Source organism: Phodopus roborovskii, unplaced genomic scaffold (genome assembly GCF_943737965.1).
Source record: "Phodopus roborovskii unplaced genomic scaffold, PHOROB, whole genome shotgun sequence".
NCBI classification, from domain to species: Eukaryota; Metazoa; Chordata; class Mammalia; order Rodentia; family Cricetidae; genus Phodopus; species Phodopus roborovskii.
Window position 1 is genome coordinate 19,193,461 of NW_026126514.1, and position 21,987 is coordinate 19,215,447.

At 41.8% G+C, this 21,987-nt stretch overlaps 1 protein-coding gene across 1 annotated transcript in view; it reads left to right on the forward strand.

The window, feature by feature from the left end:
* Arid4a (AT-rich interaction domain 4A) overlaps positions 1-18,927 on the forward strand; it is a 68,854-nt gene extending 49,927 nt beyond the window's left edge. Inside the window, exons 19-24 of the mRNA XM_051195954.1 lie at positions 560-701; positions 3,707-4,837; positions 5,022-5,126; positions 10,518-10,724; positions 11,537-11,683; positions 17,011-18,927. Coding sequence (XP_051051911.1) covers positions 560-701; positions 3,707-4,837; positions 5,022-5,126; positions 10,518-10,724; positions 11,537-11,683; positions 17,011-17,114 — 1,836 coding nt within the window. The 3' untranslated portion in view covers positions 17,115-18,927. The remainder of the gene's footprint in view (positions 1-559; positions 702-3,706; positions 4,838-5,021; positions 5,127-10,517; positions 10,725-11,536; positions 11,684-17,010) is intronic.
* The last annotated feature ends 3,060 nt before the right edge of the window (positions 18,928-21,987 follow it).

Below are 21,987 nucleotides of genomic sequence, written 5' to 3' on the forward strand. Positions count from 1 at the left end.
TAGTTTCACATTCATAGCAAAAATGAGAAGGTACAGAACTTCTGATGTGCTTTTTGCCCTGTGTGGGTATTGTCTTCTGCACCAGAGGGCTCCCTTTGTTATAGTTGCTAAAGGCCCAGAGTTTGCATTGGAGTGGGATGACATCTGAGGTGTCAGAGAACTTTGGGTCTTGAAGCCTTCAGTAGGTTTGGACAGATGTGCAGTGCTGTTGTCATCATTAGAACTGCACCGAGGGCCCCATCACTCTGGACATGCACAGTTCTCCCTCTTACCTCCACCTCCACCCCAGCAACCTGTCTGCTGGCCCACAGTATACTTGGCCACACCATCCATCCATAGATCCTGCTGTAGAGGTCTGCCTAGGGTTTAAATGTTTCTGATGCCTGTCCTTCCCTCAGCAGGAAATGGAGAACCAGGGGGCCTGGTTGTATTCATATGGATAGGTTAGAAAACTATTAGGAGTTGACATTTAAATTGACTGAGTTAATAGTTTTTCTTGGAGAAATGCTCATTTTGAAAGGTCTTGGCCCTTCTCATGCATTTTGTTGTTGTTACCCAGAATAAAGAAGATAGTGAAAAGGACGAAAAGAGGGATGAAGAGAGGCAGAAGTCAAAACGGGGAAGACCTCCTTTAAAATCTACCTTTTCGTCAAACATGCCATACAGTTTATCTAAGACGTCAAACAGTGAAGGAAAATCAGGTACCAGAAATGCTCATGGCAGTATGACAGGCAGCTCACCTCTGTTGATGAAACAGAAGGGGCTTGGTGTTCAGGATTGTTGACTTTTTTTTTTTAAAGATTTATTTATTTATTATGTATACAGTATTCTATCTGCATGTATCCCTACGGGTCAGAAGAAGGGAGCAAATGTCATTATAGATGGCTGTGAGCCACCATGTGGTTGCTGGGAATTGAACTCAGGACCTCTGGAATAGCAGTCAATGCTCTTAACCTCTGAGCCATCTCTCCAGCCCCAGGATTGTTGACTTTTAAAACATTATATATGCATGCGCATCACTTACCATTGGGGACTCCTTCTAAGAAGGGCCTCATCGTTGTACAAATGTTATAGAGGGTTCTTACCAGACTAAGGGGCTGCAGTGTCCCTAGGTGACAGAGCTTGTAATAGAACCACCATTATACGTAGCCATCAAAATATAGCTATGTTGCCCATGCCTAATAATGCAGCTGGTTTGTAAGAGTCATTGCCGGTCATCTCAATTTTTAACCTAACGTGATTAAAACTTCACAATTTAATTGGCAGCTAATACTTATTTTGTTGTATATTTTAATTTAAACTTTATTGATATCAACATGGATGCCAGTCTGTCATAAGGATTTTAGACACAACTAGTTTAGTCATAGGGAATTTAAACAACCCATGAATCCTAGTGTGTGCTGTGTTCTGCATCAAACCTTTCGATGCATCAGGGGCTCCTGTCAGTTTGTCACCTGCAGCCTGATAACAGAGCTGAGACTTGTTGAGAGCAGAAACTAATGGGTGGAGGTGAGCATATTTTACTGTGCTTAAATATTTCCCTTCACTTTTTTGTCCTTATTTATTTTTCAATGCAATTTAAGAGATTTTAAATGGTGATATGATAAAATCACCCTCATTGGAGAGAAAAGCTCTAAAGGTCAGGTTTACCATTAGCTGCAGTGTGTCAGCCAAAAAAGGGTGTCTTTCCTCTTTCCTGCCACCTGCTGGCCGGTTAGCATTATATACAAATGCAAGGTTTCTGGGAAAAAAAACATGAGCTCCATTTCTCAGTAGGCATTTCCTGGTGCAGTATATGGCCTACACAGCCAAAGTCAGTGTCACTGAACTGCATAGCTGAAGAATATTTTCATGAGAAAATGGAATTCTACAATCTACTTCTACTAAAACCACTATACCTTTCTTCATAATCACTGAGAGGTCTGGAGAGATGACTCAGTAGTTAAGAGCACTTGCCGCCCTTGCAGAAGACTGGCGTTCAGTTCTCAACACCCACACAGCATTCATAGTCTGTAACTCCAGCTCCAGAGTATCTGACACCCTTTTTTGGCTTCCACAGGCATCAGGAATGAACATAGTACACTGCATACATACAAACACTCCTATTTGTAAAATAAAAATAAATCCTAAAAAAGGAACCAACAAGCAGAAAATGTAACTCTTTGTCTAGTGGCACACGCCTTTAATCCCAGTACTTGGGAGGCAAAGGCAGGTAGATCTCTAAGTTTGAGAATAGTCTGGTCTCTATATCGAGGCAGGCCAGGACTACACAATGAGAACCTTGTCTTTTTAAAAAAAAATGAATACATTCAGTTTTTCCCTTTTTAAAATTCTCTAGGGAGGGCATAAATTTAAATATTATATACTTTTATACAATCTTAAAATGCCACCTTATTATTTGAAAAATTCTCACATAAAGTGACTGATTTGTCTTGCAAGCAGGTGACTTGGCTTGTACTTTCTGGTGTATTAATAAGAACATTTGAAGTTTGGAGAGTTCACATTGCTCATTTTAAACATCCCTCCTTAGGGTACCTTTGTATTAAGTCAGGTCAAGTCACGTAACATACTAGCTTGTATCTTTTTGTTTTGTTTTGTTTGTTTAGTTTTTGAGACAGGCTTTCTCTGTGTAGCCTTGGCTGTCCTGGAACTCATGCTGTAGACCAGGCTGGCCTCAGGGATCTTCCCATCTCTACCTCCAGAGTTCTGGGTCAGAGGCCCGTGCTACCACACCCAGCTCTTTGTTTTTTCTAAGTGGTACTATAGCCTAAATGTGATGCTCCTGAAGACAGCTCTTCATGCAGACTGACACGGTAACTGCTGTGCATTATATTTTTACACATTTTTTGTTTTTATAGCTTGTGTGTGTACACATGTATACATGTTTATGGAGGAAGGAGTGCACATGTGTTCAGAGCCCAATGGACAATCCTGAGCAGTGTTTCTTAGGAGCTGCCAACTTCTGTTACTGTGTTTAATCACATATGTGTATTTATTCTGGGGAGACAAATATATGCCACAGTGCACACTTGGAGGTCAGAATTGGTTCTCCCTGCCACCATGTGGTTCCTCGGAATTGAACTCAGATCATTACTGTCAGTCTTGGTGGCAAGCACTTTAATCCTCGGAGCCATCTCTCTAGCCCTGACAGTGTGTTTTGAGGCATGGTCTCTCATTGCCCTGGGGCTCAATGATTGAGCAGTGTTGTCTGACCATTGAGAGATTCCCAAGCATCTCCTATTCCCGTGCTCAGCTTTTTTACATGGATTCTGGAGCTTGAACGTAGGTCTTCATGCTCACATAGTTCATTTTACCAGCTGAGCTGGCATCTCAGTCTTAGCTTCACTTTTGTGTTTGGTTGGTTGATTTTTGTTTGGTTGTTGATTTTTGTTTGTTTTGAGAAAGGATTTCTCTGTATATCTCTGGCTGTCCCAAAACTTGCTCTGTAAACCAGGCTGGCCTAGAACGCAAAGATCTGCCTGCCTCTGCCTCCTGAGCACTGGGATTAAATGTTCACACCACCGTGCCATCTGTTACCACGTTTTAATTTTATTCTTTCCCCTTACATTTTAGCACAAATGCTGATTTATTTTATATAAGAAATATCTATATAGAGAGATTTAGAAGGCTATAAAGGGTTTAGTCCATATTTTAATTACATTAGTATTTATTGTAACCATTTGTTCAATGTACTGTCTCCTTACAGACTCTTGTTCATCTGATAGTGAAACAGATGACCCTTTGGAGAAGAGCTTGATAAATGAAGAACTTTCTCCTGATATTAAAGAAGAATTAGAAAAAAGTGAAAATGTAAATGATGATAAACTAGATGAAGAAAACCCAAAGATTGTACATGTATTAAAAGAAAATGACAGGACTCAGACGCAGCCCTTAGAGACCCTGAAGGTAGAGGTTGAAGACAATGACCAAATAGTTCATATTTTTGGAGACAAAGAGGAACACGTAGAGGAAATTAAGAAGCAGGTGGAAAAGTCCCCTAAAGGAAAGGGAAGGCGGAGTAAGACGAGAGACCTTTCTTCCGAAGTAATAAAGATTTCATCATTCGGCCAGGAAGAAGCAGGCAGTGATGCTCATGCGGACGTTCAGAGCCTGGAGCTTTCTTCACTAGAATGCAAAACCGTTTCTTCTCCTGAAGATGAAGGGGACCAATATGAGAGAGAGAAAAAGTTGAAACGGAAAATACTGGGACAGCCATCACCAGAGAAGAAAGTAAGACTTGAGAATGGGATGGAAGTGACAGCTGGCGTGTCCCAAGATAGGCCCAGCGATGGCGCTGGAGCCGAGGGCAGCAAAGGCTTACCTTGCGAGCAGCACTTTGAAACAGAAAATGAAGGGATGCCATCACTGATAGCAGAGCCGAACCAGGGCACCCAAGAACCGCCTAGCGAAAACTTGGACTGTCCAGCTGAAGAACCAGTACATACGCCACTCAAAGAGGAGGAGGACGCGATGCCCCTGATTGGGCCTGAAACCTTGGTTTGCCATGAGGTAGACTTGGATGATTTGGATGAAAAGGAAAAGCCCAGTATTGAGGATGTGGTAGTTGAAAGCTCTGAGTCTAACTCTCTGGTTTCTGTTCCGCCTGCCCTACCTCCCATAGCACAGAATAACTTTTCAGTAGCTTCCCCTCTAACTCTCAGCCAAGACGAGTCCCGGAGTGTCAAGAGTGAGAGCGATATAACAATTGAAGTGGACAGCATTGCCGAAGAGTCACAGGAAGGCCTCTGCGAAAGGGAATCAGCCAACGGGTTTGAGGCCGCCGTTGCCCCTGGTACCTGTGGTATAATTGTTCAAGAGAGAGAGAGCAGAGAGAAGGGTAAGGCTTTCTAGGGGGAAATGGCGCTTGTGTTAAAACCAACAGTTCAGGTCTTAGATGTGACAGATGTTCATTGTTGTCTTTTTTTAAAAACAGAGAAAGGAGGTGGTCAGGTGTGTAAGCGGACCTATCTGCTTGTAGCTTTTGGTTTCGTTTTCAAGGTTTTCCCTTCCATATCTTTCAGGTCAGAAGAGGCCGAGCGATGGAAATAGTGGGTTGATGGCGAAAAAGCAAAAGCGAACCCCAAAGCGAACAAGCGCAGCCGCCAAAAGTGAAAAGAATGGAGCAGGTCGGTGCTCACCAGTGCTGGTGTTCATACAGCAGCGGGGCGGGGCTTGCTCATTTGAGGCCGTCCAAAAATGAGCAGGGCTTACTATGTTCTGAAAATCATTTTTTCATTTTTCCATGGTGTGTGTGTGTGCGCGTGCATATAAGAGCACAGACATGCCACCAAGTGTATGTGGACGTCAGAGAACAATTTTGTGTAGTCATTCCTTCCATCTTTATGTGGGTTCCAGGGCTCACTCAGATCTGTAGGCTTGCATGGCAGGAATATTCTTCCCCACTACGCCAGCTTACCAGTTGTCCGTTTTAATCTGAAGAGATCTATTAGTTTTACTTAGAACTGTGGTAGCTAAAATTATTATTTCATGAGAAACAGTTGAATATTAGAAAGGTATTTTAGCATCTTGAAGAAAAACAACATTTGTTGTGGTGTTAAAATTGTACAAAACTATCTAGGCAGTGGTGGTGCAAACCTTTAATCCCAGCCCTCCGGAGGCAAACACAGCAGATCTCTGTGAGTTTGAGGCCAGCCTGGTCTACAGAGTGAGTTCCAGGACAGCCTCCAACGTTACAGAGAAAACCTGTCTCAAAAAAAGAAGAAGAAGAAGAAAAAAAAGTGTGAAAAACTTAAACTCTACTGATAATGTTTTCCTTTAGCCAGAAACACTGATTTAGAAATAGAAAAAAATATTAATATTATATATATGGTGTTTTGACTACATGTTTGTTAATGTACTATGCACCTGCCTGGTACCCACACAGCTCAGAAGAGACATCAGATCCCCTGGAACTGGAGTTACAGATGGTTGTGAGCTACCATGTAGGTGCTGGGAATTGAACCTGGATCCTCTGCAAGAGCAGTAAGTGCTCTTAACTACTGAGTGGTCTCTTCATCCTGAAAATTTAATTCTTATCAAAAGGAATAAAGTAGTAAAATCAGTATGAATGGATTAGATTACATGAAAAGCAAACTCAATATGAATAAAATTAAATAGTCAAAATAACTATGATTGATTTTTGACAAATTTGTTACTAGACCATGTCCTAGGTAAAACAACTCATCCTAACAAAAGGAACAGACATCCCAAAGGACTTGAGACTGTTTCATGTTTTCAGTAGTCAGGAGTTGCTTACAGCTAGCTGCATGGTTCTCTGAGGAAGAGAATGATAGGAGAAAAGACTAGATTAGAAATTGCAAAGGAAATATGCATAACTTTATAGTTTATAAATCTGGAAGATGCCACTTTAGGGTAATCAGAGTAAACACTCTCGAGGCTGGGCACGGTAGCATGTGCTTTTATGGTAGCGTTTGGAAGGCTAAAGTGGGAAACTGCAAGCTTAAGGCCAGCGTGGCTACATAGCTGCGGAACAAATTAAAGTCATGTCTGACTGGACAGAATGTAGTAAGAAAAGAATAATCTGAGACAGTCCCATTAAAGATGTATACCATGAACTCATCAACACCCTGGGACCACCAACAAACTCAGCCTGAAAATATCCTTCACAGTAACAGGCTTCTAATAGTCAGACCTGGAGGACATCCTACACTGTAATGGCTTCTACTAGTCTGACATGGATGATATCCTATAGACTAACAGGCTTCTAATAGTCAGAACCATAAGGTCCTGAATGCCATGACAAGAGAAAATGTTCATGATTGAAAGAGATTTAAGAGACGTGGCCACGAAGTGCATACATGCTTTTTACCTGGATCTTCTTGCTCTAAAAGGTGTTGTGGATCCTCAATCGGAGATCTGGAAACTGCTGTGTAGGAGTATGTTGGCTTAAAATTAAAGTCTTCAGATTCATTGATCATTCCCTTTAAGAAGTGAAGCCTAACTGCTCAGTGGCTCATGTCTAACAAAGCATAGTGATGGTCTGTGAATGACGGTTAATATTGCCTGTCAGTTTGATAACGTCTAGAATCACATGAGACAGGCCTGGGCTCCACTGTGAGAGAGTATCTAGACTTAGTCTCTGGACGAGCCTGTAGGGCTTCATCTTGATAAGGTTAAGTGGAGTTGGAAGAGTTGCGCACAGTGGGCAGCCCTGTTACCTGGGCTGGAGTCCTGGGAGTCTATACAGAGGTGAGAGTGTGCTGAGCACAGATGCTCATTTCCCTCTGCTTGATCATCGTATGGGGTGATACCTACCCCTGCCAGGATCGACTGTACCCCAGAACTGTTGAGCAGCCTTTATCAGGGTATTTTTTTGTCCAACAGGAAAAGTAACTGAGACAGTGACTTTGGAGAATGGATCATAAAAGGCCCCAGATTCCTTCTTATCCTGATAGAAAAGAAAGTTACTGTCATATTATCAGGCTATCCAAGTGTCCATGGAGAAGGGAGGAGCTTTGGGCATTCTGTGATTGGCCAAAGCCCTGGCTAAAATTTAAGTATTCCTGAGGTAGGCTAGCCAGTCATTTGATCCTCAGAAACCATGTGGGATTCCAAATGTTTGTTGTTTCAAATCAGTTGAGTTAGGACTAGGTAACTCATAAGAAAACTGTTCTGATTGTAAGAAGTATTTGTATTTCAAGTGAAGTTTAAAGATTTAGAAAAGGAAGCGGCTAAACAGGTGTCTCAGAGGTAAATGTGCCAGCTACACCCACCAGCCTGGCATCCCTGGTTCATTCCCTCGAACCCAGGGGAAAGTTAAACATGCTGGCCCCACCTGTGTGATCCCACGCTCCTGCTGTACAGTGGGAGGTGGAGACAGGACAGGCTCTCGGAAGGAAGCTCTGGGCAGCGAGATGACACCTGTGCATTGTCCTAACCTGGACAGTTGTGCCACAGTACATGCGTGCCCACACTTAATACTCACTCACAAATATGTATTTTTCTAATTTTTTAAAAAGCAAAGAAGGGCATGATGGGCTTTTATTTTTGGAAGGGGTCCTTGGATTAGTAAAGGCAGTGACAAGGGATGGAGTGAGAGATGAAGTCGGTGTGATTAGAGTCATCAGAGACGTAGATGTGGAACATAGGCAGCAGAGTGTCAGCAGAGTCTGGGGGAAGGTTGTGTTGTTGCTACCCAGGGTTAGGACAACAGACAGCATGAGGTGTTCAGAAGAAAGTCTGTCCAGAAGTCTGTGTGCACGTGGGAAAGTAATCAAAATGGGAAAACAGCTGGGGGTAGTAGCTGGCTGTCAAGTGCCTGCCATGCACAGAGCTCGTGTAAAATGTCAAGGCCGGGAAACGGAGACGGGAGGTCTGTGGGGTTCGCTAGCTAGTCAGCCTCACCAAATCTGTGAGTCCCTGTTCCACTGAGGGATTGTTTCAGAGGACAAGGAGGACAGATCCTGAGGAGGAATGGCAGAGATTGAGCTGACCTGCACACATACACACAAGAAAACAAGAAAAAACAAAATAAAACAAACAAAAGTAGAGTCACAAGGTGAAATTGGTAGCACTGGGATTGTAGGAATTTGTTGAATTTGGTCCATAGTGAGTTCCAGGCACAGTTAGAAGGGAAGGAAGTACGAGTGACAAGACCTTTCTCAAGACAGAGTTTCTCTGTAGTCCTGGAACTCACTCTGTAAACCAGGCTGCCCTCAAACTCAGAGATCCAGCTGCTTCTATCTCCTGAATGCTGGGATTAAAGGTGTGGGCCACCACCACCCAGCCGACAAGGAATTTCTTTTTCAAGAAATTTGGCCCTGAAGAGATGGGAAAAGGTTCCCACTAAGAGGAGCTCCCCCCCCCCTTTAAGGACCTTTATTCCAAGGGACCTGGTAGTAGAGCATTACAAAGCAAACTCTTCTGTCCAGGACAAATACTAATCATAATGTAATCATTGTAATTAACACCCAATAAGGGACCAGTGAGCTGGCTCAGTAAGTAAAGCATTCACCATGTAACCCTGACAACCCAAGTTCTGTCTCCAGAACCCACGAAGGTTGGACTTCCACATGTCCTCCACACCCTCTACAGTAATCAAGTCCCTTCTCTTAAGGGTAGTAAAGACATACAGGTAGGGCAGGTGCAGGATGACAGAGACAGGCTAGGAAACTGGGTGTGTAATCTTTGGCTTTTGAGAATAAAGATAGGGTAGGGGTAAAAGGTAAATGCCTTGAACAAAATGGTAAGATAAAATCCCAGCTTGTTTTTATGGGAAAATCAGAGCATCTCTGAAGACGAACCGGTGAGGAAAGAGGCAGAGTCAGAAATGAATTCTCCTATGTTAACACATATATCAGAGATTGAGCATAGAGTAACTAACATGCCTGTAATCACAGCACACAGACAGCTGAGGCAGGAAGATAATGAGTTTTAGGAAAGCCTGGACTAGATACTGACTTTTAGAACAATGTGGGCTATCAAGGCCATTTTTCAAAAACAAATGTTAAAGAAGAAAAAAAAAATATTAGACATGTTTACAACAACATCTGTTTGTGAAAAGGAAAAAAAAAAGATCTATTTGTGTTCTTCATACATAGCTGGGCTGGTTCTCTTTTAGATTGTTTTATGTTTTATCTTAGCACACATGGAGGTCCGCAGTATTGTTTAATAACTCTGCTTTTCCGTTTAGTAATATAATAGATATCTTACCATTATTCTTGTTTTATAACTCTGCTTTTCCATTTAGTAATATAATTGATCTCTTACCATTATTATTGTTTAATAACTCTGCTTTTCCATTTAGTAATATAATAGATCTCTTACCATTATTCTTGTACCCCATGTGCCACAGTGTATCTGTGTGTATCAGAGGGCACCTTGTGACAGCTAGTTCTCTCCTCTCATCTTATACCTGAGCTCACACTCAGATCAGGCCTGGCAGCAAGTGTCTTTACCCACTGAACCTTCTCACCAGCCCTGTAGCTCATTCTTTAAAAAAATAAAAATTTAGCAAGTATTCAATAATACATCATTTTAAAGCGTTTTTTCTACTTCTCTCTCTCTCTCTCTCTCTCTCACACACACACACACACACACACACACACACACACTCTCTCTCTCTCTCTCTCTCTCTCTCTCTTTTGTTTTGTTTTTGGAAACCAGAACATTTATTTTGTGGCTGATTGGAATCCTCTACAGGAACTAGATGCTGCAACCGCTGCCCTCCTGGCTTTAGGTATTGTTCCTTCACAGAATCCATGTCAGAATCCACCCAGTCCTGGTAGTGTTTCAGCTCTTAGCCTGGGCACTGCAGTCATACTCTCTCTTGCCTTATCAGTGGCACGGTGTGTGCATCTTACTGCAACACTTTCCAAAGGATGATGTCACTCTGCCTGTTGCTTCTGCTGCCAGCGAGGCCTGTTTCCCCGTTTTTCTGTTGCAATCCTTGATAGATGTGTTTACCTATGGGATACCAGGAAGTGCTACTGCTTCTTCTGCTGCATCTCGATATCTGAGGCTTTTCATCATTTATAATTGGAGTAACCTTTTTACAGGACAAAGCAGTGACAGTGAGGATCTCCCCGCCATAGACAGCTCCAGCAAATGCACGCCAGTCAAGCATCTCAGCCTGTCTAAGCCACAGAAGCTGGCTCGTTCCCCTGCAAGGATCTCACCTCACATCAAAGATGGAGAGAAAGAGAAGCACAGAGAAAAGCATCCAAATTCATCCCCTAGGACATATAAGTGGAGCTTCCAACTCAGTAAGAATCTTTCAGATAGCCTGAATGGATATTGTAAAGTAAAACATTTCTTAAAATGCCCATTTGGGATAATGTCAGTAGTCATTAATAAGTTATGTAACCATTCCAAATCAGTAATCGTCACTTGTGTATAAACCTGCTTGCTTTTCTTTCTTTTTTTTAATTTGGATAATGCTAATTTGGTAAGTATGACAAAGTCTTCAGTTAAGAAACAAAACATGTAACCCAGTATTCTTGAGGGTGAAGCAGAAAGATCATAAGTTTGAGGGCAACCTGGGTTATACAGACTTTGTATGAGGTATGAGTTATATAAATCAGTGAAATGGAAGTACTTTCTCTGGTGCTGACAGTTAAAAATACTAATTACATTATATGTCGATTGCTATATTTCAATGTTTTGTGCTCATTATAGTGATTCATGTTTGTTTTGTATTTTTTTCAAGGTTTATTTATTTAATATGCACTGATGTTTTGCCTGTGAGTGGTCGGATCCCCTGGAACTGGAGTTGTAGACAGTCATGAGCTGCCATGTGGGTGCTGGGAATTGAACCTGGGTCCTCTGGAAGAGCAGCCAGTGCTCTTAACCATTGAGCCATCTCTCCAGCTCCCAGAGTAATACTTGTTTAATATAGAATATCAGGCTAAAGAACTCTTAACCATAGGTTTGATTTAATCATAAACTCTGCAAAGAGCTTGTGTTAGATCCTAATACTACAGCTTTCACTGACTTGCAAGTTAAACTTTTTGTGGAATTGCCTCCCTTTTTTCTTACAGAATTACTGTTTTTAAAATCAGAATATCTTTCTTTTTAGATGAATTAGATAACATGAACAGTACAGAGAGAATCTCTTTTCTCCAAGAAAAACTACAAGAAATCAGAAAATACTACATGTCTTTGAAGTCTGAAGTTGCAACCATCGATAGGAGGAGGAAAAGATTAAAAAAGAAAGACAGAGAAGGTAATGAATGCTATTTGTGTCTCCGCTCATTTTCGGATACACTCAAATAATTTTACAAGTTTATCTCTCAGTTCATGTGTAGTACATGCCGCTTTTAGGTTTAGGGTTTCTCCTGATTCAGGAAGTGGGTATGTCTGTAGCTGAATTAACCAGAATGATACCCTTGAAAGGCCCGTGAACTTTTTTAAACAGTCTGTGATTTACCTAGCATTTTGAGTTTTCCAAGAGGGCATAGTCCTCTTGGCTGCCCCTGTTTTTGTTATTATGAGGTTCAACAAAATGAATAGGCCTTAGGTATCTTTGCCATTACCTATTTGGAACCATAAATAGTTATAAACAACTACAGGGCAATCCAATGCAAGCTCAGCAACACCAATGAGCATGCATCACATGCCAGGGGCTCTGCAGGGACAAAACAAATTAGACACAGGCTTTGATCTCTAGTATCTTAACATCTGCTGGATAGTGTACCCTGAGTGACATTGCCAGGCTGGTAGTTAGGTTACTTTACATAACAGAGTAATAATCTATCCAGACCTTAAGAATGTGAGTTGCCGGGCTGGAGAAATGGTTCAGAGGTTAAGAGCATTGGCTGCTCATCTAGAGTTCTCTTCCAGAGGTCTTGAGTTCAATTCCCAGCAACCACATGGTGGCTTACAACCATCTGTAATCAGATCTGGTGCCCTCTTCTGGTGTGCAGGCAAAAGAACACTGTATACATAACACATAAATGTTTAAAAAAAAAAAAAAGAATGTGAGTTGCCAGCTAGTCAAACACTGGACATGGTGTTTAGCCAAGCTTTGCCAAATAACAATAAAAGAAATTAAGGTTTGTGCCCTAAGTCACTAGTAATCAGATCAGAACAGAGGAAAGTGATCACTCACTAGTGTGACTGTAGGGAGAAACAGCATCCAAGATGATAATGCCAATGCTCGAGAAAGTGGGAGGGGCATTTATTTGTTGTTTGTGGCAGAACAAATTGTGATCGCTCCTATATTAGTTATTTTCACTTTGCTGTCATCAAATAATGTAAGAAGGAATCAGGACAATGTAGAGTCCCAAGGATATGCCCTCAGTGATCTCTTTACTCCAATGGTTCTGCCTCCAACTTTCTACCCAAGAAAACATCATATGAATCTCTCATGGGACTACTCCATTGATTAAATCAGAGTGGTCATAATAAGATTGTTTCTGAAAACCCTACATACACATACCCAAAGGAGTTCTTTACTATTCAAGTATACTATTTAGACTAATAGTCAAAACTCTCCTTGTCCCTTAACCACAGCATCCCACCCTGGTTTCCAAGAGGCTTTTTTCATTCTTAGTTCAAGGTACATTCAGTTCATCTCCATTAAGTTCCATAGACCCAGCCATTCCAGTATTACTCAGAAGTCTAAGACCATAGTACCTCCCAAGACTCAAAAACACCTCAGAGCCCTTGTAAAAATTTAAAAAGTAGTAAGAAAAGAAGACTTCTATACTTCCAGCATAAACATTCTTATTCCAAGAAAGAGAGTGAGGACATAGAGAGGAATGATGGAGCCAAGCAAGACATTCTCATTCGAGCAAACACTGAACCCTGTTGTTCCCTGTGTAGCATGGGGTGGGCGGGGGCACATGGTACCCACAGGCTGTGGGCAGCCCCACTTCTATGGACTTGCCGTCCACTTGGCCTCTGTCCTGGGCTGGATGGTGATACCTGCAGCAACTGAAGAGGAAGACAGCATACTGTGGTATTTCTAGGGATAGGCTTCAGTATCTCTAAGCCTGTTGCCAAGGAGAACAGTACAGAGCTGTTCTTTACTGTTTTGAAGTGTAGGACATGGAAAATAACTTACGTGTTCATAAATAAGGGATGCATGAATAAATTCTTCCTTATTGCTTAAAAAAAAAAAAAAAAAAAAAACCAAAAGCCTATATCCACAAGAAAAGAAAATGAAACAAAACAGCACAGCAGACAAGAAATATCAGCAAATCAGGTGTGGTGGTATATATACCTATAATCCTAGCACTCTGGATGGGGCAGGAGAATAGTGACTTTGAGGCCAGCCTAAGGCTGCATAGTAAGAAAAGTAAACAAAACCCCCAAACCACAAAAAGAAATGCCAATCATTTATCTTTTTTTGTTTTTCAAGGCAGGGTTTCTCTGTGTAGCTTTGGAGCTTGTCCTGGCACTTTCTCTATAGACCAGATTAGCTAGTGTTTTATCTTTGAAGACAGGCGTGAGTACCTGTACGGGCACCTCAGCTTTTATGAGACAGAATCAGGATCCCTACCAAGTTCAAGGCCAGCTTGGACTACATAGCAGGATCCTGCTTCAAAAACTGAGACAGAAACAACACCCGTATCTGTAGGGTGCTATGAGCAGCTGCTAGACTGCTGTGTCAGTGCTAAGACAGCACCGAAGTGCGCCCTCACTTGCTCTTACAGTTTAAAAAAGCAAACAGGTCAGTTGACACCTTTTAACTGTAGAAAAGCTCTCAAGTTAGTGTTGGTGAGGCCGAACTGCAAGACTGGTTAAACTGGTACAAGAAATTAGATCATCATATCTACCTTTAAAGAAAGGCTCACCTCTCCCCTTCTGTGACTGAAACATGAACTGAACGGAATCACTTTTAGACTGGGGGCACCAGCTGTCGCTAATGGTGATGGAGAAGGGTTAAATCAAAGTGGAATACCACGTGGTCCCCCTGTCCTTTTCCAATCCTCCCACTGCTTGAGAACCTTAGTCAAGTGTGCCCATTCCTGGGGGAGAGGGGAGGAGTCTTCCATATATAGACAAATGGTCTACCCTAGAAACCAACCTTTGGATGTTTCTGAGCCTAAAAGCAAGACCTTGCACATCACGTGTTTTGACCACACTGAAAGCTGCAAAGCTCAGACATGGCTTCTAGTCAGCTTGTTACTGCTCTTTCCTATCTGTGGACCCGCATGACCAGATATGAAGAAAACCTTTGTGTGTGATGGCAGAGGCCAAAATAGGGGGGAAACCCACCCCTTGAAAATGTTATTTTTATACTAAAATGTTAAAGCTGGTCATGGATGCTCATCATACCTAGATTGTAATCCTAGTGCTTGTAAGGTGGAAGCAGGAGGATCAAGAGTTCAAGACCAGCCTGGGCTAGGTACCTGGTTCAAGGGTTACATAAATATGACAGGGTAATTTAAAAAAAAAAAAAAAAAAAAAAAATTGTAAAGGGGATATGTGTTGTGTAGGGAAAAAAATCTCAGCAGAATGTAAAAAAGATAGATGTTTGGTGGTGTGTATGTGCATTGTCAGCACTTGGGAGTTCCACTAGGCCAGCCTGGGCTACATAGAGGTGGGGCCCAGCTTAAAGAAATGGAGGGTGAACAGCCTGAGCTACATAGAGACACCATGTCTCAAAGAGGCGGAAGGGGACAGGCTGAGCTATATATAGCTGTGTGTGTCAGAGAGATGGGGTAGGTGGACAGAAAGGAAGGGCAGGGGAGTAATGAGTAGAGGAAAATGGATGACAGAACAGAACTGGCGAGGAACTCGTGACAGACGGGATTTCTAGAAGGAACACTGAAGGATGGGGGGGGCTCCTTAGAGAATGTGGGGAGTACTGCAGCGGGGGTGGGGGGTTGTTAGGAGACTGAACTGCCTTTGTGAGAATGGAAAGTAACACACGAAACAGCACTGCACGGGCGAGAAGTGAGTTCTTCCAGCTTTTGTTCTCACTGGGAGATGAGGTCGACTTTCTGAGGCAGGGTCTCACTCTCTAGCCCGTCCTACCAAGTGCTGGGATTACCAGTCCGATTTCAGGTGCTAAGAGCTTACCATGTGAAAAGTGCACACAGAAGAAGTGGGTGGACAGCATCCTGTTTCTTGGGCCAGAAGCCAGAAAAGAGAGCATGAGATCCTGCAGACATGGAGTCCTGCCTGGCTCCAGGGCCGTTGTAGAGTAAGGGCAGAAAGGTTATTGCACACATCTTCCAGGTGATGGAGAAGCAGGGCTTAGGGTACATGGCTGGATCAAGGAGACAGCTGTTGCTAATCACAGAGGGGCCAGTCTGTGGGGAAGCAGTGGTGAGGCTGGTAACATCCAGTGGGGAGAAGGCCATGGTGACACTTTCTGCACACTGTCAGCCCCTGCGGAAGGCTTTGCCATTTCTCTGAGCCTCACCCTCTCGGGGAAGGCTTTGCTGTTTTCCCATGGATCTGGTCTGAGACTGTGGTCCTTGACATGGCCATATCCAGCTACCCACATCCACTTAGGAGTTCCCATTCTCTTCCAGTCCCCACAGGAAAATAGGACAAGCCTTAAGGTGATGGTGAAAGGCCTTGGGGTGCCCAGTGCAGAGCAGGTTTGCCAGACGGCTTTTCCAGAATCAGGATGGGACAGGAATAGGTGGGAACGTCTGGCTGCAGGAGGTGTCTAAATCAGCCTGCCCGTGTCCACACACCTGATAGAGTCGACCATGTTGAGAGCAGTGTATTCCCTCTGCCGGGACTTCTGGGGATGACCTGTGTTATATGTGACCCCGAGCAGTCCAGCTGTTTTTAATACCAAAAATAGCTTGTAACAAATGGAAAGAGATCAAATTTTAGAATTTGTCTATTTTCCAGCCTGGTCTACAAAGCAAGTTCCAGGACTGTAACACAGAGAAACCCTGACTGGAAAAACAAGGAAACAACTCAAAAAAGAATTTGTCCATTTTAAGCAAAGACTGTGAACAGTAGACTTTGTTGCAGTGTTTGTAATCACTAGAGGGAGGGCTGGTGGTGTAACTCCGTGGGAAGTGCTTACCCAGCGGGAAAGAGGCTTTGGGTTCTTTGCCCAGTTGGTCTCCCCTCACCCCGCCGCTACCCACCACAGACTTCATCTCTCTTTACTCCTTACATTTGTGACGTCTGACTGCTTAGTCTTTCATTTTGTTTTGTCGTGCCGAGGGTGGAACCCAGGACCTGTACGTGTTCAGCACACTGGATTCTGTGTTCTCACACCATCCCATCCCAGCCTTGCATCTCTTCTGAACTAAGTCCCTTAACTGAGTCAGGCGGAGTACTTGCTGACACACCTTTCTCTTGTGCAGCATTGAATTGTGATTGAAGTGACTGATGTTCCGGATCTAATTCCAGCCAGGAGTAGTGGGGCAAGCCTGGAATGCCAGGCTTGGGGAACAGGGGCAAGAGAATCAGAATGTAAGGTCTCCTTAGCTGCATAGCAACTTTGAACCAGCCTGGACTCTGTGAGAAGATCTCAAAAAACAAACAAAACCTTATTTCTAACTTAGCTTCGGTTGTAGGTATGTTCGTGTAATCATGTCTTAATCTAACCTGGTTGTGTTGATTCCACAGTGTCTCATGCAGGAGCTTCTATGTCATCAGCTTCATCAGACACTGGAATGAGTCCCTCTTCATCATCTCCCCCCCAAAATGTACTTGCTGTAGAGTGCAGGTGATGAACGTTGTCTCCACCTTCCAGCAGTTTGCTGCCATGGACATAAATTCCCAAACCCTGAATACAACCACAGAAAGCACTCAGCTGGCTAAGTATCTCCTGTATATTTTTCCAGGATTGTGTCTATATCTTCCCCTCTTCTTTTTTATTGTTGCAAAAAAAATAAGCTTATTAATAATTGAAGGTTAGGTGACCTGCCATATTGGTCATAATTTTTCCTCTGTATTTTTTTCTTTTTTCTTTTTTCTTTTTGTGATAGAGAAAAAAAGGGCACTTAGCAGATTTGAATTTGTATACTAAAGCTTTCAGGTGTTCTAGAAATCATTAGGCAAGTGAGTGCACGCGCTAAACATCAGAATATTACCCAGCTGAATAGTGGCTGCTGCACTGCCACCGAGCTGTGTTTGATCACGAACACTTGGTGAGTAGGGGTTATTCTGTGTTTTTTTTTTTTAATTGTTGATTTTGTTATAATTTCATTTCTTGTGGAAGCACTTGCTATGTAGAACTGCCAAAGCAAATGTTCAGCAGTGTGCCCAGGTTTAAAAGTGTAAATGGGACAAAATCAATTGTGAAAGGAAGTGTAGTTGACTGAAAACTGCAGTTGTAATAAGTCTTCCACTTTTTATAGGACTTTTGAGCACACAATTATGCAAATATTTTAATGTTTATTAATGTTTACAGTGGAATTGTGAATAAGTTTTCAGTGGACTATCTTATCCCTTGACAAAAATATTTTGTCTTTTTTCTATGTAATTTCAGAGTTTTTATTTTGTTACAAAAATACAAAAATGAAATATATAACAACAATGAAGTTATTTAACAAGATTTCTAAAGCTGAAAATTTTGTGTAAAATAAGGTATTATCTTGCAACTTGTTAAATATATTTATTCAGACATTGGATGGTTGTATTTTTATGTATTTTTTAAAATATTAATAAAATTGAAATAAAGAAAATTCTAGGTTAATTCACTCTTTGGATGGCAATAGTTGTCAGCTGTCCCTTTGGCAGGAGGCTGCATCCGCAGCCTCGTGTGCTAAAGGGAGTTGGTCTCCAGCCTTCTAACAGAACAGCTGGAGTTCTGGGCATCTGGAATACTCAGTGTGTCTTTGTGTAGAGACTTTGGCAGTCCGAGTATTTAAACTGTTTGGAGGATCAAATATTTGGTTGCCCTTAAGATGCTTTGTCACAGTTTTATGTTTGCTATACTGCCGAAAAAATTTATATCTCCCAAAGTTGAGATGCAACAATTACATAAAGCCACTATGTATGCCTTGTCTGTGAATTGTTTCACAGGCTGATACATTTGTAAATAATTCTTCCAAAATCATGTATTTAAAGCAGTTTTGCATATACATTATGTAAAAAGGTGATTTTTTTAAAAACCATTTTTAAATTCCATGTTTGTACATTAAAAGGGGTTGTTTTGAAGCCTCCTTTGTGTTTCGTGTGCTGTAGCGTGATAGCCTGGGTGCCCCAGACTATGATGGCAGACAGAGGCACAACACACTCGAGATGGATGGCAGAGCATTGCTGAAATCATTGTTTCTCAACTTCATTTTGCCTCATTGTGAACCTGTTATTCAGATTCCTTCCATTTTCTCAGAGAATTAAACAAAAAAAGTACTCTTGTAATATGAACTTTCCTGTCTCTTCTTTGCAAAGCAGAAGTATTTCTATGTAACATAAAACAAGGAGCCCAGTGGGCTCGTCTCAAACATGGCTTTATTTACCTCTTTAGTTTTCTTTTAAGTGATTGTTTTTCTAAGTGCCAGTAACTTCTAGTTGGAAAATTAGATTCTATGAAACTAAGCATTTCAGTACATTCTTCAGCTTTTAAAATACTTCTAGTACTTAATTATAAAAGTGAAAAAGTGTCACTCAAAACTAATTGGAACTTGGAAGCAACGTTTGATATGTTAGTAGTTTCCTTCGGTAGCAATTTGGCAAATCTGAGATACCTTACTAGTTTGAATATTGTTCCTCTTAGATGATAGAAATTTGGTGCCAAAGTATTGGGCAGTAGTTACAGAAGATAAAATTACATATTCACTAAACATATGCATATATTATCTAAATTGTTAGGGAACTAGAAAAAATGTGAGATTGAGTATTGATTGAGCATTATAGTTCAAATGTTGGGCTTATTTTGAGTTTACCTAAATTTTGAATAGACTATTATTATTTATTGCATGTGACTAAGAAAATAGAAGTATAAAGATATATAAAAAAAGGAATGTACTATCTATAAATCAAGGCATTCAAAGTATAGCTTTTTGTGTTGTGTTCTTTTGTATATGTTTACTGTTTATTATTATTATTATTACATTTCCAGTCTTTTACTAAGAAAGAGACACATTTTAAAAGACTATTAGGACAGCTATAAAATTGGCTTAGGTCATAGAAATCCATAAGAATTAATTTGCTTATATACTTTCCTTATGGGCCTTACAATTTAACATACCTATCAAACAGTCAATGCTATATTTACATCATGCAAAACTATTAGCAGTACTGCTTTCTTAGCACTTTATGGAGTATCTTCTTTGTATCAGACATTATATCATGATGCTAAGACTTGGTCATGAGTGGGCAAGACACAGAGGTCCCTGGAACATAGGAGATAAGGAGGGTAGACATCAAGCAATCACCCTTGTATTTAAATACACTTTTTCCCTTGGCTATTTGTGGCAGGGTCATATGTAGGCCAGGCTGATTTTGAACAGGCTGTAGCTGTGGCTTTGAATTTCTGATCTTCCTGCTTTTACCTCTCAAATGCTAGGATGACGGGCATGAGCTATTATACCTGACTAAACTCATGTAATCTCTTCTTTCTTCTTCTTTTTTTTTTTTTTTTTTTTTTTGTTCTGGATTTTGAGACAGGGTTTCACTTCAGCCTAAGCTAGTCTAGAATTTATTACGTGAACCTCTGCACCAGGCTTTCTCTTCCAGACCACCAACCAGCTCCCAGATCATGCCACAGAAACTTATTATTCGTTTTGAATGTGCTTCATTTCTGGCTAGCTCTTTTGATTTAAATGAACCTGTTTCTCTTTGTCTACCCTCTGCCTGGGGCTTTAACTTTTCTTTCTGCATACCTCACTTTCACTGCTTCTCATGGCCTCTCCCTAGTTCCCTTCTGGAGCCTAGACTTTCTCCTCCTGTTTACTGTCTGCCTGCCAGCCCCAGCTATCCTCTTCCTGCCTAGCTACTGGCTGCTCAGCTTTTTATTAGACCAATCAAACGGCAGCACATCTTTACAAAATTAAACAAATACAGCATACACGAATGCAACGCACCTTTACACAGTTAAAGTGATGTTCCGCAGCACAAACAAATATAACACATCTTTGCCCAGTTAAAATAATATTCGACGACAAGCTTCACTCAGCCTTCCAAGTGTTAGGAATGCAGGTATGGTAAGCATATGGAGTTAACTGTTGTCAAGACATCCTAACATGGACACCAACTAGTTTTAAGGCTGGAATGGTCTGGGAAGGCTTTGAAGAGAAAACATGAGTTAAACTGAGTCCCAGAGGAAGGTGAATAGGTCAGGAGATGGGAAAAGCGATGTGGACAGTAATGTTCTAAGCAGGTGAGGGAGGAGCCCAGGCCTGAGACAGGAAGTGAGTCAGGTGCGCATTGCTCCAGCCACTTCGCCAGAAAGCTTCTTGCTGACCTTTGAACCCTCAGCTAGGTTTCCACTCTGTTTCTCCTCACAGTTCACCTCGTGCATATGTGTCTCTCCCTCCTGGGCAGTCACGTCTTTCAGTGTTCTTGGTCATAGTTACCTCCCAGTTCTAGCCCAGTGTCTAACACAGAGTAGTTAAAGGAAAAAAAAAAAAACTCACTTGCTTTAAAAACAAAAACAAAACTGTTGGTCTTTATATAGGACACCAGATTTTTAAGATCTTAGGGCTCTTTTTATAATAGGATAGTGTCGAAATATCAACTCCATAGACTGAATTACAGTAGGCTTGCTTAATGACCTGCCACATAAGATACTCCTACACTGGAGAGTTCCTTGTCCATCTTTCCCGGGCCCTCCCTCCCTCCCTCCTTCCCTTCCTCCCTCCCTCCATCCCTCCCTCCCCTTCCCCATCATTTCCTTGTGGCTTGCAGACACAGCTTTACTCCATTACAGGAAGATGGCATATAATAGCACTTGTCACAGGGTTGAACAGCTCAGGATGGAGTTTCAAGCTGATAAGAAATTTCAGTGCTTTAGCACAGTACAGTTTGTTCTAGTACTTAACTCCCCCGAGACAGGGCCTTAAGTACAGTTCCAGGCTGGCCTTGAACTCAAAATAACCCTTCTCTGAGCTTGGGGACCCCCAGGTACGTACCCTATACTCAGTTCTTAAGCTTGCTCCCCCTCTCCAATTCTGACTATATTTTCCATGTTGACAAGCACAAGACACTCTTCATTCATAGAATTAAGAACAGTATTTATAATTTTGATATTTGTAGTAAACATAATTATGAAGCTATGTTCGTCTCGTGCTGTGTATCATGCAAAAGTCATTTTGAAAAGCTCTGTTGTGAAGCTCAAGGAACTTTATGTATGTAATAAATGAATTATGTACAAGTAATTGGCTTTCTTCTTAAATTACATCCAACAAGATAATCTGAGTTAAGAGTCTTGTCTGTTAAGAGTTGCCAGAGGAGTGCTGGGCGTGGTGGCACACACCTTTAATCCCAGCACTCAGGAGGCAGAGGCAGGAGGATCTCTGTGAGTTTGAGACCAGCCTAGTCTATCTAGTGAGTTCCAGGACAGCCAGGGCTGTTACACAGAGAAACCCTGTCTCAAAAAAAAAAAAAAAAAAAAAAATTGCCAGCGGAGGGGCTGCTGAGGTGGCTCTGCAGGTATAG